Source organism: Ostrea edulis, chromosome 5, assembly GCF_947568905.1.
Source record: "Ostrea edulis chromosome 5, xbOstEdul1.1, whole genome shotgun sequence".
NCBI classification, from domain to species: Eukaryota; Metazoa; Mollusca; class Bivalvia; order Ostreida; family Ostreidae; genus Ostrea; species Ostrea edulis.
In genome coordinates, this window is record NC_079168.1 from 85,853,532 (window position 1) to 85,870,638 (window position 17,107).

The 17,107-nt window shown below is 35.2% G+C and overlaps 1 protein-coding gene across 1 annotated transcript; it reads right to left on the minus strand.

Moving 5' to 3' along the window:
- Nucleotides 1-877: 877 nt before the first annotated feature.
- On the minus strand, nucleotides 878-16,134 carry LOC125650665 (stabilizer of axonemal microtubules 2-like). The gene is made up of 5 exons (XM_048879126.2): nucleotides 15,963-16,134; nucleotides 10,828-11,001; nucleotides 6,419-6,531; nucleotides 3,659-3,745; nucleotides 878-2,812 (listed from the first exon to the last, which is right to left on the minus strand). The coding sequence occupies exons 1-5, from the start codon at nucleotides 15,995-15,997 to the stop codon at nucleotides 1,818-1,820; spliced, it is 1,404 nt and encodes a 467-aa protein (XP_048735083.1). The 5' UTR covers nucleotides 15,998-16,134; the 3' UTR covers nucleotides 878-1,817.
- Between the last annotated feature and the right edge of the window lie 973 nt (nucleotides 16,135-17,107).

Genomic DNA, 17,107 nt, shown 5'->3' on the forward strand with positions numbered 1-17,107 from the left:
TGTACATATTTATATATTTCACTTTGTTTATTTGCATACCTATATACATTCCTCTGACGTTACTTGTACTGATACATGAAATTTCTGTATTATACTTCATGTACCATTTCCATTGTGGTTTGATCGAATAAAATGAATGATAAATAGAGAGGATTCTTCCCGAGTACCAAAACAGTGACTAACATAGATTTGATATTACGATATGACCAACACATGTTACATCATGAATTTTACATTCATGCCATGATATACAAAATGAGCTGCTGTAAAGTTTAGTGATTAGTATCGTATTTTAGGAGACTGAAATCCGATTAAATCGCCGACTCTCCCAGACATGCCCGCGTTTTTATCAGATATGTATACAACGAACTCGCATTTTATTACAATATCTACTCTGTGCTTCAAGTTCGATAAATTAAAAGGTAGATGTATTGGATTGAGAGTATGAAATAATATTCTGTTTTTATTAAACAAAATGTTGGGTCACCCGGTAAGTGAAGGTAACTTGTTCTGGATAATTCTAGTATAGCCAGTATATTTGTATGCACTAAAAATAAATTACGTTTGATCTGAATCCATTGTGTAAATCTGTTTATTTAAAACTTCTCTAAAACTTGGATGTTGAGTTAAATTTTAAAGTACATGTATATGGAATCGTGGAAAGCATTCTTTCAAACACGGATTAATTTTTAAATTGTCGTTAATCACCACCAGTGCTCTTAAAATCACTTCTCGCAATAACTCCTCCTCAAAACGTCTCCCGGGTCCCAAAGTTGTTTTATTTTCATCCACTTACACTAAGCCTTGCCAACAGTTCAACATTACTTAAAATGCAAACCCTTTTTTCTATAAAAAAAAAATAACAACCAGCAATTCATAACATTAAATCTCTTTTAATATTATCGCATTCTATTTTTCTATGTAATAAAATAAAAAGAAAAAGTACAGCGATTATATATACATGTATATAATGCAAAATGTAACAACATTGTGAAATCTTGTGTTTCAAATTACAAAGGATATTAATTACTTGGAGTATATGAAATATGAGGATTTTTTTTTTATTGCTGGGAAAAGAATAAATTTCGTGACATTTGAAGCGGCAGGTTGAAAAAAAAGCAAGAGGAATAACGCATCCATTAATATCATATACCTTACTAATCACAAAATTATTATTACCTATAACGAAACAACAACGATTATTCGTGAATTTATGCTGCACAGATACCGTTGAGTCTATGGACCGTACATGACGTCATAAATTTCCAACACAGATAAAATTCATGTGCTCAGTACTGCAAACTGTTAGCAACTGTGCGACATGAAATCGGCAGACAATTTTATTTTGGCAACATATTCTGTATTGTTGTTTAACAAACACAAAATACTACGAAACGTGAATACATATTATCATCTGGACACCAAAAACGGCGACCTAAATTAGATCTACAAAAATAGAGGTATATAATGACTTTAAGAGTAGCGCATGGAGTAATATTGAAGGAGAAAAAACTAGAAGCTGATACTTAATATATTGCGTCACTAATGTTTAATGAAAAGGCCTATCTTTCTCGGAAATGTGATGACTTTTTGTTAGTTCTATAGCACTACAGGGTCGCGGCATTTTTGTCTTCAAGATTCTATTTTTCTGCCTTTTAGAAACCAAACAGAAAAAGGCACTACAGTGAAAATACAATCGAAATCTAGTTTTTGTCCCCGACCCCAATCAAAGCCGGTCATCAGAACGTGACCATTAAACCATAATATCACAGACTGTACATGAAACAAATGAAATACGGTTCTAGATTGTTCACAAATTATGCAGCAGTCATCTGCATCCGGTTCGGGGACTGCATTCCATTTGTCAGCGACTGGACACTCTCGAAAACTGGCTGGTACATCTTGTGACCACGCTGGTCAGTGGTTACGAACTGGTATTGCGCCTGACCCTTTTCTATTCCTACGACAGGGCAAATATCCACATGTTTAGGGGTATAGTCCGAGCGGTACATAGTACCACCTTCAAATTTAGACCCGCTCTGGAATGCTGTGTTGTCGGGTCTAAAGCTTTTATTTGGTTGTAATTCATGAGGAACGAAATGAGCCTTCTGAGTGGAGAGACCCTCAAATGGCGCCATATTTGGATGATATTCATCTCGCATCATGGGTTTGTTTTTACTCATCTCCCATTTCTTGTAATCGTTTGCATAACTAGTACTTCCCTCGAATGGCGCATTGCGCGCTTTATTGGCAGACGAAGGACGATGGGCTACCACTCTGTCTATCGGCAACTCACGGTAGGTGGCGTTGTGTGTGGTGGTCATTTCCATACTTCCATCCGGTTTTTTGTACTGCTCATGCGCATGTACAAATGGGCGCTCCATCGGCCATTTTCGATAGTCATTTCTATTGGTGGTGGTGTCCTCTAGCGGCTTCCCGGACGAGAAAGCTTGGTTATCGGGTTTGAAGCTTCTAGTAATCTCTCCAGGGTTGCCCTTATAATCTCGTTTGAACGTGGTCAGGTCCTCGAAAGGTGCTGCAGGGCCCTTGTAAAGCTCTTTGGGATGAACGTACTTTGGCTCCAGAGGGTGTTTGATGTAAGCGTCGCGGTAACCAGTCTTGTCATTGAAGGGGGAGTCGGACATCTGAGCGGCCTGTGGCGGTTTGATCATGCCACGCCTTTGAGCGTCGTACTTGATGAAATCGTGTTGCATTGTGCTTTCGCCCTCGAACCTATTGGTAGGTGGTTGCCATGCGTCCTGGGAGACGTACGGACCTACACGACCTGACATATCCCATTTCCTGTAGTCAGCTGAAAACAAAATGGCAAGATTAATTCTAAACATTATCTATCCTGCTGTAGCACAGAACGGCTGTATAAAATTAAACATTGTGTATTATAATCGCTTTTTGAAACCAGTTTTGTATTGTAGCACAAATACATAATGAAAAAATCTGTACAGCCACAATAGATTCAAATGTTACATTTGAATGAGGTCCGTATTACTTAGATTTCCTACAAGTTCCATGCTTGTGAATCAGGAAGGTACAAACACGGAACAGCCAGGCCTGTTTTCCTGAACGCACACAGGGTTTTCAACGTGCATGATCAATTCCTTCACAAAAATATACCACCCTTATGTTTTGTTTTTACCCTATATCATTCTGTAGATTTTGAATATTTTATAATTAAACGCATGTTAATATACATGTATATAAATATATATATATATATATATATATATATATATATATAGTATAATAAAAATATCACAAAGCTGACTGACTATACTCGATTAATTTCTTGACTTCCTCATAAGCATAACGAATATTCATTTATATACAAGTATACACTTTTCATTTATATGTTAAATTCATACTCCAGAAGAAGTAATGACACTAGTCAAGTATACTCAATTGGCTTTGCGATAATTGTATTAATCATTATTTCTATTAATTATTATTATAAGTATGTAATATACAAGAAAGAAACACGAAAATTTTGGGTAAAACTTTAGCGTTTTCATTTCAAATCTTCAGAAGCTTCCGAAGATTTGATGTGAAAGCGCTAAAGTTTTACTGAATGTTTCGGTGTGTTTTAACCAACCTATTTTTCACAGCACACTACATGTCTCTATCCTACATTGAGGCTACTCACACTTGTAGGTGGGCTCCCCCTCAAATCTGCCCTGGGTCTGGCGCTGCCCATCGTGTTTTATCATCCGTGTCGGCTCCTGGTGCTTTTCTGAAATGCGTATCAAAGAGAGACTGAATCGCACGTCATATTACGTCACTGAAGGAAAAACGGTACAGTTTACATTATTTGAATTAACAGATATATTCTATATAATCATAAACGAAACCTCAGCATATAGTGTAAACCAATCCAGCTAAACTAAGAAAACATAATCACTCTTCTATCTGGAACTAGAAACTATATAAACATATCAAAATAATTCTAAAATGTGCACAATATATAAATAAATAATGTTGACATGTTCCTATTATGTTGCTATTAATGTGTACACTCTTCTACAAAATTAACACACAGTAGATTTATTAAAACTGCGTTAACCTCCAGTTCTTTAAAATTTTGAAATATCAATTTTGTACAGCATACCTCGCCCTTCAAACAAACTCACGGCAACCCTTTCTACTGTCTTATAATGTTAGTACATGTACATATAGAAGTATATCTTCTGTTCTTGAAATAAATCAAACTGTAGAGAAACTTTAATATTTCTAAATTATTTGCCTATTTTCTATTATATTTCAATAAGTTTCAAAGTGGTTTTTTCGCTATGATTAACTACAAACACCGCGTTGATTCCCGCGTGTAAACATTTCAGACATACCGTCATCATCAATGCCAATTAAGGGGTCATTAAATATTTACAGGCAAAGAAAACAAATCATTGCAGGAATTCTTTTTTAATCTGCCACAGCCAAGGGGTTAAAAGAATGCTATAAATAAGTCGATTCAAAGAGAAATTCAGGTCTGTCTTGTTTTCCACTGAACCATGACGATCACTACAAACAAAGACCCCTATGTTGATTTAAAGTATCAACAATGCTTTACGTGATTTAACTTACTAAATCGCATTTAACACCACGCGATTGATTTTCTTAACAGTTAAATACGTTTGGCTGCTAATAGCTATATAATCTGTCTTAAAACACCAGAAAAGTTTATTCAAAAGATCACAGTCGGCAGTGATATCTAATGCAGATACATGAATAGAAAATCGCAAGAAGTTTATTTGTGTTTATGTTGCGTGCACGTGCACAGCCTCATCGTTAATACACAATTACTACTAAATATATACAGTCTTCGATATCTTTACGTCCCGTGGGGATCCGGGTCCTCAGTACCCCTTGCTTGTCGTAAGAGGCGACTAAATGGGGCGGTTCTTCAGATGAGACCGCAAAAACCGAGGTCCCGTGTCACAACAGGTGTAGCACGATAAAGACCCTCACTGCTCAAAGGCTGCAAGCGCCGATTTTGCAGCCCTTCACCAGCAATGGTGAAGTTTCCGTATGAGTGAAAAATTTTCGAGTGGGATGTTAAACAATATACAATCAATCATACAATCGATATCTTTACCAATTGAAATGATGAATGTGAACAATGTGCGTATGAATCTTGATAAAGATAGTTCTACTGGTTGGTTGGAAATTCAGACATATATGAAAGTAAAATGTTAATATAAAAAAATGAATTTCCTTTCTGGAAAATACCTGAGGGTATGAACAACAACGTTTCACGCCAGCAGACTTTTAACGTTTCACGCCAGCAGACTTTTAACGTTTCACGCCAGCTGACCTTTTCATGAAGCGCTAACGCACGGAGGTATGCTGGCGTAACGCACGGAGGTATGCTGGCGTAACGCACTGAGGTATGCTGGCGTGAAGCACTGAGGTCTGCTGGCGTAACGCACTGAGGTATGCTGGCGTAAAGCGTCGCAGAAAAAGTCAAAGCACGTGCGCAAAGAATACACACCCGATTTGGTTTCCAGGTGTGCTTCACAGTACCCACGTGAGAGTGGGGTCACAGGGATGTAATCAGACCAGGTGAACGCTGGAGTTAGACTCTAGACCTGTTTCAAGATCTAGTGGAATGTTTGGCGCTGTAGTTTTTAACACAAATTAACTTAACAATGTTTATTTGAAAATTTATTACTGAGATATCGAAGGGTTTTAAGATAAGATGCCACGGAATGATCTCTTAGTGTAAACTGATCTACAACTCGAGTTCTACAGTATCGATTGAGAAATTTTATTGTCCCGTTACCTCGCTTAGCAACATGATGCTAGATTTGTTGTTGATATTGACATAGCAGGTTCGCAGAGCAGAGATATTGCATTCAGGATGAATATTTTAAAGATCACAGATCGAGACTACGCCGGGGTACAATGATAATACGCGCCTGTGTATATTAATTGAAAATTAAATCTATCATGGCTCAATCTCTAGATCAATCATTTCCGATTCGACATTATCTACGCCATGCTTTTTTTTCACTGACACTGAGGGATATTGATAATTTAAAGTAAATCGTCGATTGATTTTTACATGTTTTTATATTATGTTTTCACAATAAACATTTTGTGATTAATAGAAATAACGGACATTTAAAAATCTTTTGTAGAATAAGTTTAGCATCACACCATCCAACATTGTATATTAAGGAGTCGGGCGACTTTACGCCATTTTGATTTTCAATAGTTTCAGGTTATATTTACCTTGATACTATATCATCTGAATACATAGGAACTGTAGTAGAGCATTTTTCAACATTATAGAATATTATATTCTGAGAAATATATATTACAATCTTCTATGTAAAATTCAGATGGGTTGATGTACATGTTCATGATTTCTTCTTCGCTGAAATCTTACATTTATGATAATATATACCTGTATATTCCTTCTTGTATGACGTCATTCCTTCCATCTCTCCCTGGGGTCGCTTATATTGCTCTGGTACTCGAACAAAGGGTCGCTCTAGTGGGTGTTTAATGTAGTCCTGTCTGTAATTAATAAGAATATTCCCAGAATCCTGATTGAAGATGTATGGCGCGGCCTGCTATGAATAACAAAGCTATGATACAAGTAACTGTTTATACACTGTATACCGAATATCCACACCCGGATACAAAATAATGGACTGCGAGAAGAAAGACTGACCATGTAATATAGAACGGTCTTTTTTCTCAAATGGTGGTGAAAACGAAAGTGTCTTAGTTTTCCAAATTAGTATGTGGTGAATTTTCTTTGCGACCGCTGGTGCCATACGCTTATTATGTGTTACAGATGACTTTGCTTTGACATCCATAATTCTACATTTGTAAGAGTTTGAATCATTTTATTTGTAATGTTAAAGTTATTTCCATACTAGTCATCTCGCACAGAATTAATTTAGTGTCTTGTTTATAACAGTTTTTTGTGTCCGGGGTTCCTTTTTAATATTCTTTTACGATTTATTTAACATTTTGTCTGCTTTTAAGCGTGGAAATACGAACAACAGGAGTCATGAATACAACACAAAATGGAAAACTCCAATAGAAACAAAAGGTGTAATGTACAGTTTGGTCATTAGACAGCTTGTACAACAGCTAATATCACAAAGTCCAACAGTTTAAAATGTTCACTATGTACACGTCTGGTTTCGTCAGATCCTGGACTTATTGCATTGAATTTCCGCCATGAAGCCCACGATGATATTCATCGGCTTTGCTTCTGTGACGGGCTGGTAAGACGTCCGGCTGAATACCGCCATCGAAAGATTTACTAGGACTGACCTGTGGAACCCGGCTCTTTCCATAGGCTGGTTTTCCAAACAATACATCAAAATCATTCGAAGTTTTCCCGTGAGGAGTTTCCCAAGGAGCTAAAACTTTTAAAGGACTATTCTCCTCTAACTGAAAGCTTTTCTCTTTCAATACAGGATCTTTTCTAAAGATATCATCCGGATCTTTCTTGGTTGACAATGTCGACTCCTGCAAGTCCGGAGTTTCCCAGGGAGCTTTTGTTTTTGTGCTACGTGATCCCAGTTTCGTGAAATTTTCTTTGTCCTTTCTGAAAAGGTCGTCATGGTTTTTTCCACGAGTTCTAGGGTCTGCCGATTTATCCCAAGGCCATTTTGACTGAGGCATGACGGACTTTTCAGACACCGCCATCTCCCAGCGTTCTTCATCCGGTATAGAAGACTTGTGGCTTCCAGCACTAGATATGCTCAACGAATGGTCGGGTTTCATGGCAGACTGAGGAGAAGATGCTTTCTTCACCTTGAACCCCTTGTTTGTCTCCAGATCCATCACAAGCCAATACTGGCCATTGGTCTCATCATTTATGTGAACTTCTTCTCTGGAATTGAGTCTTGACCTCTTGTTTCCGGTACTTTGTCTACTTTGTCGTCTGCTTTTACTTTCGTTTTCAAGCTTCGTAACGAAGTCATCTGTATTCCTGGGCGAGTAGAAGTCGCCAATCACCCCCTGTGAAACCTCTTTTTTAGTGAGATTCTTAACTGACATTTTCTCAACATATTTATCGTAAAAATCACCAATTTTTCTCTCCGATGCCTCCTTCTGCTTGCTTTCTCCAAGTTTGTGACTTGGTTTTCTTTTGATCTGATGAAGCCCGTCAATAGACCGTGATCTTTGTGGGATGCTACCTGCCCGTGGAGGCGCTACGTACATCCGAGTGTCACCATTGTCCAGCCGTTTAGCTAGAGTTCCCTCCCAATATTTGTTAGCATCCCTTTGGGTATTCCCCACTTTTCCACCTCCTTGGGAACTTCCTCTCTGTTCCCATTCTGACATCCACTGGGCATTCGCATCTCTGTCTTTCTCCTTTGTCACGTCTTTTGGATTCCTTGGGGAGACTTGTTTCTGTTTCGGGTCTGACTTTTTATGATTTCTTTTATTAACTTCTAGTTCTCCATTATTTACTCTCTCTTTCCGTGGGGACGCCTTTGGAGCAGTTTCATCATCAATTTTCATAGACATTATAGATTTGCCATCAGCTGCATCTTTGTTCTTGAAACTCTGAATAGTAGGTTCTTTTTTCACAGACTGAATTCCCCCAGCTTCTTGTCCACTGGGCGCCTCTTTGGGTCTGAAATCCCCATCTCCCCCACGAGCTGAATTATCACTGCTTTGATTCGCTCCTTCCGAACTCTCCATTTCTCTGTATCTTCTTCGAATGACAGTGCTCACTTTTAAATTTCCGGGAGATGTGTTATCTGATGGCTAGCAGGGCTGTTGATTTTGCTAAAGTAATGTGGTGATGTCGGTGGTTAATTGGTATGAAATGGATGGATGGTCAAAGAGAGGGCCAATCACGGATCTTCACTTACATTCTGAATAATTGATGGTGGATCATAAATGTGGTAGAGGTGTGAATCTGGCCAAGACTGTTGTACACAGGAATAGAAAAATTTGATATTTCTTCATTGATGAAATTTGTAAAGTCCCTTTCATATACTGCATTTTACAACAACGTGTCCATGTATATGAGTTTCTTTTTTTTTTTTTAAATTTAAATCAAGTTATATTTAAATTACCTAGTGATGTACCAGTTGCGATACAGATAAATGCTTTTACAGAGAAATGTTTTTAAAGGAAACTAATTCATTTCATAAATGAGCTGACTTTTATTTTTTACTTTTATTATCACCAAATGATTTTATCTGATCATTTATGGATCTTTTCAGTTTTGTCAATAACGTAAAATGTTTCACAGTTGGAGCATGCAGTTGATGGCATCATTAATATATTTCTTCCCTTTTTTTGTCGAAAAGGAAATATTTTCATTCACTTGTGAAGTTTATAAATTCTGTCTATATAATGAAATATCTTAAAGAAATCCCAATAAACTCTATAACATACAATATATATCTCCTCCTAAGGGCCTCCTACATCAATAACTATAATTGACACCTGGGAATCACCTGTATGTTTACTTGCATAGAGAATGATTTGTTGATGCACTTTGATTCCTGTTGTCATAGAAGTCCTAACAGATTGTCATAGATACAAATGAATTATTGATGTTCAATATCACATCCATCTTGATTGAGATGTTAGATAATTCACACCTTGATTATTTCTTGTCACACAGATCATTAAAAAAAAATTGAGATTTTATTCTGTGAAACAGGTCTAAGGAATAATAAAAATACTGAAATTTACTGACAGTTTACTAGGTATTACTATCATCTGTCTTTTATACTTTTCTCTAATTTTACAATTTTTTTTTTATCTTTTAAATATATTATAACAAAATAATTTGCTGGAATCATTTTATGTCTGTATACATCTACTACAGAAACTCATCTGTTTAATGATAATCACAGCCTTGAAAAAAACCCACCCATATCTTTACTTCTATAATCAATAATTTTGTCTGTTATTCTTCTTAATAATCTCTGCATTATTGATTTATTATATGTATAGTTGTAAAATATTATGGTTTTTTTTTTAAAAAGAGAATAAATCAATTTAAACTCAGAATTGGAAAACATGTAATTTGATATGAAATTTGAATGTGATTGTATGGACTTCATTGAACAAATGTCTTGGATTGGAATCAAAGACAGAGAAACAGATACTGCATGTATTTTAAATGCTCAAACCATCAATCTTGAATAATTAATTGTCATTAAATCCTGAATCATAACCTGACTACAGTAAAACACGGTTATAGCAAACAAACTTATAATGAATTCACGCTTACAGCGAATTGATTTTCATTTCCTGTAGTTTTAAAACATATATATTATAATCTTATTGGATATAATGAATTACGTCTATAATGAATCAAAACTGTTCATCCCCAGCACTTCGCTATAAGCCTGTTAAGTTCTTTTTATTTGGATTTTTGTATGCAATTCTAATTCTTGCACAAATAACATAATTGTATTTCCATATTTATAAAGAAAATTTGACCATACTGGTAAAAGTGATTTTTTGGATAAACATATATTATATAGTCATATTTGTACAAGTGATCAGAATATTTCGGCAAATATACCGAATTCTTAAAGCTAACATATCTGAAAATTAAAAAATTATATTCTGTCGCAGTGAAGAAAATTATTTAGACAAAACAGCCACTTTGTTTATTTTCTCTTTCTCTTAGAATAGAGTATTTAAAAATTATTTGACATGATCCCCACTGTTGATGGAGTTGCAGAACTTGTATGGAAGCATCTTAAAGGCCCCGGAGGAAATAAGCACCACCTTCAAATTGACCTGGTTTGTGAACCCCTGTCAGTCATCTGATATTAAGCCTAGGATTGGATGCTAGAAATTGATTGACATTACCTCTGAGTGGTTTTGTCCTCAAATTGTCCTCCTCGGAGGGCCTCGGCCGAGGGCTTGAAAGCCTCCCTCATCTGAAGTGGATGTTGTTTGTACTCGTTGTTGTATTCTGTGAGGACACATGGATGGGATCCCTTGTTAATGACATTTGTGGGACGATGGGGGCACCTGTGACGCCTATTAATAGAATAACAATTTATGCATATCATTTCAGTTCCAGAGGTCAAAGTCAAAACAAGAACATTCAAAAGGTGATGGTGGTATAATCAATAAATTGAGAGATCACAATCCAATATCAACTTTTTAGTCTTTACATTTTTAAAGTTAAGGCCAATTCAACTTAATTAATAGACTATCAAAAAATGGGGTGGGTGGGAGGATTTTATTTTTTAATGTTTATTTCCCGAGAAAAAAATTAATGACAAAAGGCATCACACAAAGGTAACATTAAAAGAATCCTTGGTAGAAGATATAAAATTAACATTCTGTGACTTTAATCATTCACTCATGTCACTGGGAAGCAAGTTTGTTTGAAATCGTAATTTTTGCGAGAGAAAAAACATCAGGGTGGGCCCTTTTTTGAGGGGCGGGCGGGGATGATAATCTATCAATCAATTTTAATTAGCCTAACAAGGAACTTAATTGTTTGAATATTTGAACTACGGTAACAATTTTAAAACACTTGACTGTTGTTTACAATAAGATTTTCAATTTACATGTAACATCTAAATGGATAAGTGATATGTATCTATACAGTGTTGGGAACTGTGGTATCAAATTCAAAGTAAATATCTAAATTTTGAATGAATCATGATTGAACATTGATGTCTGAGGAAGAGCCCAGAGTAAGAAAAAAACTTAAGAAAGTTGACATTCATGAAGTTCATGGGTGTGTGGATTACAACACCTGGCTCTGGGAGGTGGGGGGGGGGGGTGTCATAAAACTGCTGACACAAGTTTAACTTTGATCTCAGTTTCACTTTATTCCAGTAAATTCTGAGACCTATAGATCAAATTTCACAGTTTTATGGTCAACTGTTTCAAAGTAAAAAAGAAAACAATCTAGTATAGATATTGAAGAGTGTGAGTTTACAATCATGCACCCATCAATAAACTTTCCTGAAAATTAGGTTATGAGCTATACCCTAACATTTAATTGAATATGTTAATTCTCCTGTATGATCCAGATAATTTAATCTTCATCTGACCCTAATTTTTTGGCACTGATTTAATGAGGAATTTAAAACCAGTCACTGTGTTGAGAGAATACACACAAGATTTTATTACAATAATCCTAGGGTCACTGAAGATTCATTGACAATTGCATACAGTTATATAATGTCCAAAGAATAACTGGTGATATTTTATCACATTAATTAATCTGTGCATATAATTAATGCAGTCTGTACATACAAATTAAGGTTGAATGGAGCCCAAGTGAATTATCTGAATATGGCTTGTATTTAATATTGTACGTACCACATGAATATCTTGGAACTTGGTTTTTTTTATCAATGTCCTTTTTGATAAGCTATTATCAGGTCTACTGTTGCTGTTATTAGTTTTGAAACCAAAAACAGAGAAACCAGATGTACCCAAGAGGGCTTTGTTCAATTTAGTGGGAGCAAGCTTCTTAATTAAAAACGAAAAATTCAGTGTTGTGTACCTTAAATTCAAATGAATCTACCTTTATCTGCATGTAGAAACTAGTAATTTACTTGGGCATATGCAAGTTATACTGTTAACCAATTTTAATTAATGATGAGATTTTGCGATTTACCAGTGATAATCTGATTTGTGGCAAGAAAATTTCATGACCGATATAATCTTAAACAAATAAGGGAGACATTGATTGTTTTGCAGCAAGAAATATTCGTGATGACGAGATTCTCATTTAAAACCTCATAAAATTTGTTGCAAACAAATAAAAGTTAGTTTGAAGTAATTACTAGTTTTAAAGATACTCTCAAAATTGTGAAGGGTTGTAAAGAACAGATCCATATTTTTTCGAGGTTGATATTTAAGAAATGAATTTGATTTTTGAAAATACATGAGGGTATGAACAGCAATGCTTTATGCCAACGTATATTTCATCAAGGTAGCGCTTCCTGAAAAGTATGCTGGCTTCAAGCTTTGCAGTTCAGGCCCTAAGGTGTTCACAACTGCAGCACATTGAGGAAGTAGTTATTATTAATTTATAAAGATATCAAAGGTAAAATGCAAAAATATCGGAAACATAAATGAAGTAAATAATAAATTAGAGTTTTAAAAATATCATTCACTAAAAGGAATCAAGCTAATCTCTGACCAGTTTAAATGATATAAAATTATATAAACTGCTCGTACAGTTTTAAAAACTTGACTCCCTATAAATACATTGCTGTAATCATTTTCAAGCTTGTACATGACACTTTTAAATCAGAAAATTTAAATCCTCTCCATTTTAATGTTTTATTTAAATATTGTAATACACAACATGAGCTTTTTTAATTTTTTTAATTGAGGAACTAATGATGCTCCTTGTAATCACGCAGTGTGACCGGGGTGGATACGGCCGATCAGTAAGATATATCCTGTAAGCAGCAGTTTCTCAGTGACATTAGAATATTTAATATGGATAAATACGACAAATCAAAAGCAGACATAGGAACCACCATTGCCAACATAAAGTAAACAAAAATGAAATGAACAATTTTCAATCGAATAAAATGCAGACCAGGGATCATTTAAACTTCTCAAGGAAGATATAGACCTTTGATTACACTCTTTTGACAAATAATCCCTTTCTACCGATTGAATTGCATTATGCTAAGGACAGTATTTATTGGCATGAAAAAGTAGCATGCTTTGTTGTAATAAATAATGCTTATACAGACTTCAACAAAGAGATGCTTGAAGTTGAGGTCTACCTGATAGAATTAACCCATGTTAACATAAAAACTGAAAAATTCAAACAGAACTCAAGTTTTACTAAGTTAATAAAGAATTCAGTGGCTAAGGAATTATATTATACTAAGATTTCAGTTTAAACTTAAACCAAAGAGTTTCTATAGGGGCAATGATCAGATTGTCACAAGGTTATCAATAACAAAATAATATGCTAAATACTCTGTGAATTTTTCTTCATGCAGCCACCAAAAATTGCTTAACAACAGTTTTTTTTAAAACTCAGAAAAAAGATTCTTTGTGGCAATTTTTTTGGCAATCAGATATACTTGGTTCAGTTCAGTTTATTAACATAAAACCATATGGTTTAAAGGCATGTGTTACTGTAAATATAGCATATACATGTACGATTAGAGGTTCACATCAATATACACATAGCAATACAACACACATTATACCATCAGTACACTAACATAAGAGTATATACATATATCTTGAACATGCATTATATCATGACATGCAATTGATTATATATGCACTATGAGAATATATTATTTCTATGGGCAGTAACTGAGCAAGCTTAAAGGGAGATTACCTTGATGAAAACAATGTATATATATAGATCTATATATTTATTGTAAATAGGTTTCTCTCTCTCTCTCTCATTCATTCTTTTGTTCTCTCTTTCCTACCCAATCTCCTTTTCTCCTCCCTCCTTTCCTTCTTTTTCCCTTCCCTCCCTCTTCCCTTCATCCTCCTTATTTCCCTCTCTCCTTTTCCCACCCCTCTTCACTTCTCTCTTTCCTCTATCTTCCCCTTCCTCCTCCCTATTTTCCTCTCTCCTTTTTCCTTCATTCTCTCTTCCCTTCCCTCTAACTCCCTCTTTTATTCTCTTTCCTTCTCCTGCCTCCTTTTTTCTTTCCCTCCTCCCTTTAACTCTCTCCATCTTTCTCTCTACCCCCTTCTCCCCACTGCTAGCTACATGTATCTTGAAAGAAGGCCTTTAGAAACTATATATAAATGCAATGCATTTGTAGAAAGCAAATTTAAAAGGATCTTCAGACCTGAATTGACACAGTATAGATATTCTTCATATCTCATAAAGATTCCAAGGATAAACTCTTTAACAGTGGAATCAAAGATGCTTGTTTTATGTGGTACATGAATCTGAACTCTGAGGCTGACTGCTGAAGACTGACAGAGTTGTCCCCCATTACAACACATCACAGCTCTTTTTACTTTATTATAGTTTATCATTAATTCAATTTATATCTTTAAAAAATATCTAAGTTAGCATTAAAATAACTGAAAGATCTTTATAAATCTATATCAATCAATGAAATACTTTCAAACTGGTGTGCAGTATGTGTGATATAAACTGTTTTAACCGTTTCATGGGTATTTTTATGGCCTGTAAAAACTTCATGCCACTGCATACCAAAAGTAATACCCATATAACTATTTACTCCAAGATCCAATATTTCGTCTGAATTAGTTCAGCATCGTGTGATTTGAAGTCAGCTCACAGGGGCTCGTCACGAAAGTTTTGTCTTAATAAAATTTGACATCGTCTATTCTATATGTGTAAATATAGAATAGAGAGGGTCAATTCGTGACGAGCCCCTGTGGTCAGCTTTACTGATACATATATGTGTCAGTACATGTACTCTCTGGTCGTACGAGATATTTTACATAGAGTAGAGGGGGTAAGAAAGAAAAATACCCTACACCCCATCCCAGAAAAAGAATAAAAATAATCTGTAGCACTTTGATTACAATTCTTGTTTTGAGGAATGATATATATACTTTTTCATTTCAATAAATGGATGGAAGATTGAATTAGGATACTTAACAGAAGTTTTAATTAAGAAAATGACCGTGGAATATTTAACAGTATCTGTTGTAAAAATAAGCTGTAAAATTTGTAATATGGTCATTAACTAGCCATTACATGCATATATAGCGTTACGCATAGAGTGTTGTATACGGGGCAGATACACAGCGTAACCTAACATGCAATTTACACACCTCTGTCCATCACTAAAACAAAATACACAGTGGGCCCAAAGTACAAATGTCAAACAACAATCGTAATTATTACCATTTGTCTCACATTAATAAATAATTAGTAGTGTGTTGATTATTTAATCAATTAAAGTCAGTACGTACGCCTGTTAAACAAGACCATACATGATGTGAAAAAGTAGTTAGTTTTGCATTTAATAAAAAAATACATTTGCAGTTTTACTTACCCGCACGTACAGATTTCACATATACACCTCTTCATCTTGACCGATTCGTTATCTCTGTGTTTTCACGCCTTTTCTTTAACCCCAGGAGTTTGGTTACATGGGCATAACAGGCGTTGTCAAGCACACCGGGCACCTGTTTACAATATGGTGGATAGAGACCGATGAACCTGAACTGTAGGGAATCCAGGTCATGTGTTCGTCATAAGTACCGTTCAAACTATTTTCATATGCATTTAATTTTCAAAACAAGATAAAGGAATTCGTAATTTCTTACTTTCTCGTTCTTTTAGGGGGATTTGTATTTTATTTGTATTTTAGATGGTTGCGAACTGAAGCTTACCAACCGAAGGAATGGAATCGTCCAACTTCCGTTATTTTTGTCAATAAAATGAAAAGGAGGATATAGCTTCTACGCCGGATTGTTAATGATAACTCAGTAATAAAGAGCGGTATTAATAGAATATGAAGGCTCTAAGACACATGAATTAATGATTTCCACCCAAAAAACATGGACTTCAGACATGGCATATATTAACATCGGTTAACAAAAAGAAAAATTAAAGGGAATTTTTAAAAGCTTACTACACAACATGCGCATGCTACACCAACATTATATAAATGTATAATATATAACTGGATCTCTGTGTAAATTATATTTATCACAAGTATGTATGGTCTCTCAGATTTTGGATACTATGCCTTATAATTGTTAAATACACAGGCACCTGAAGTGTGGGTAGGCTTTTGTACATACCCCCCCCCCCCCCCAAATAAAAAAAATCTAAGATATTTTATTTCTCCGCTGATCACCTTCATAAGTCGTTCTACATAGTCAATTTCTACTTTCTGCAAGCTTTTGAGATGACTGCTTGTGATATACCACATATAATGTAATATACAGTGTATGTATAAATATTAATCTTCATCTTCCCAAGTCAAAGGTTTCTCCGGAGCGGATCGGAAACCCTGACTTGGGTAGATGATTAATCTTATAAGTGGTCATCTCAAAAGCTTGCAGAAAGTGGAAATTGACTACGCAGAACGACTTATGAAGGTGATCAACGAGGAAATTACATATATTAGATGATAAATTTTTGGCTCTATATTTATTTATTTTTCATTTGGTGGTGGTGGTGCCTGTGGTT

Coding starts and splice junctions, on each gene's coding strand:
- LOC125650665 (XM_048879126.2), bottom strand. CDS start 15,997: ATGAAGAGGTGTATATGTGAAATCTGTACGTGCGG. Junction 6,532..10,827: donor GAGGACAAAACCACTCAGAG/GTAATGTCAATC, acceptor TATTAATTACAG/ACAGGACTACATTAAACACC. Junction 3,746..6,418: donor ATACAAGAAGGAATATACAG/GTATATATTATC, acceptor TACGCATTTCAG/AAAAGCACCAGGAGCCGACA.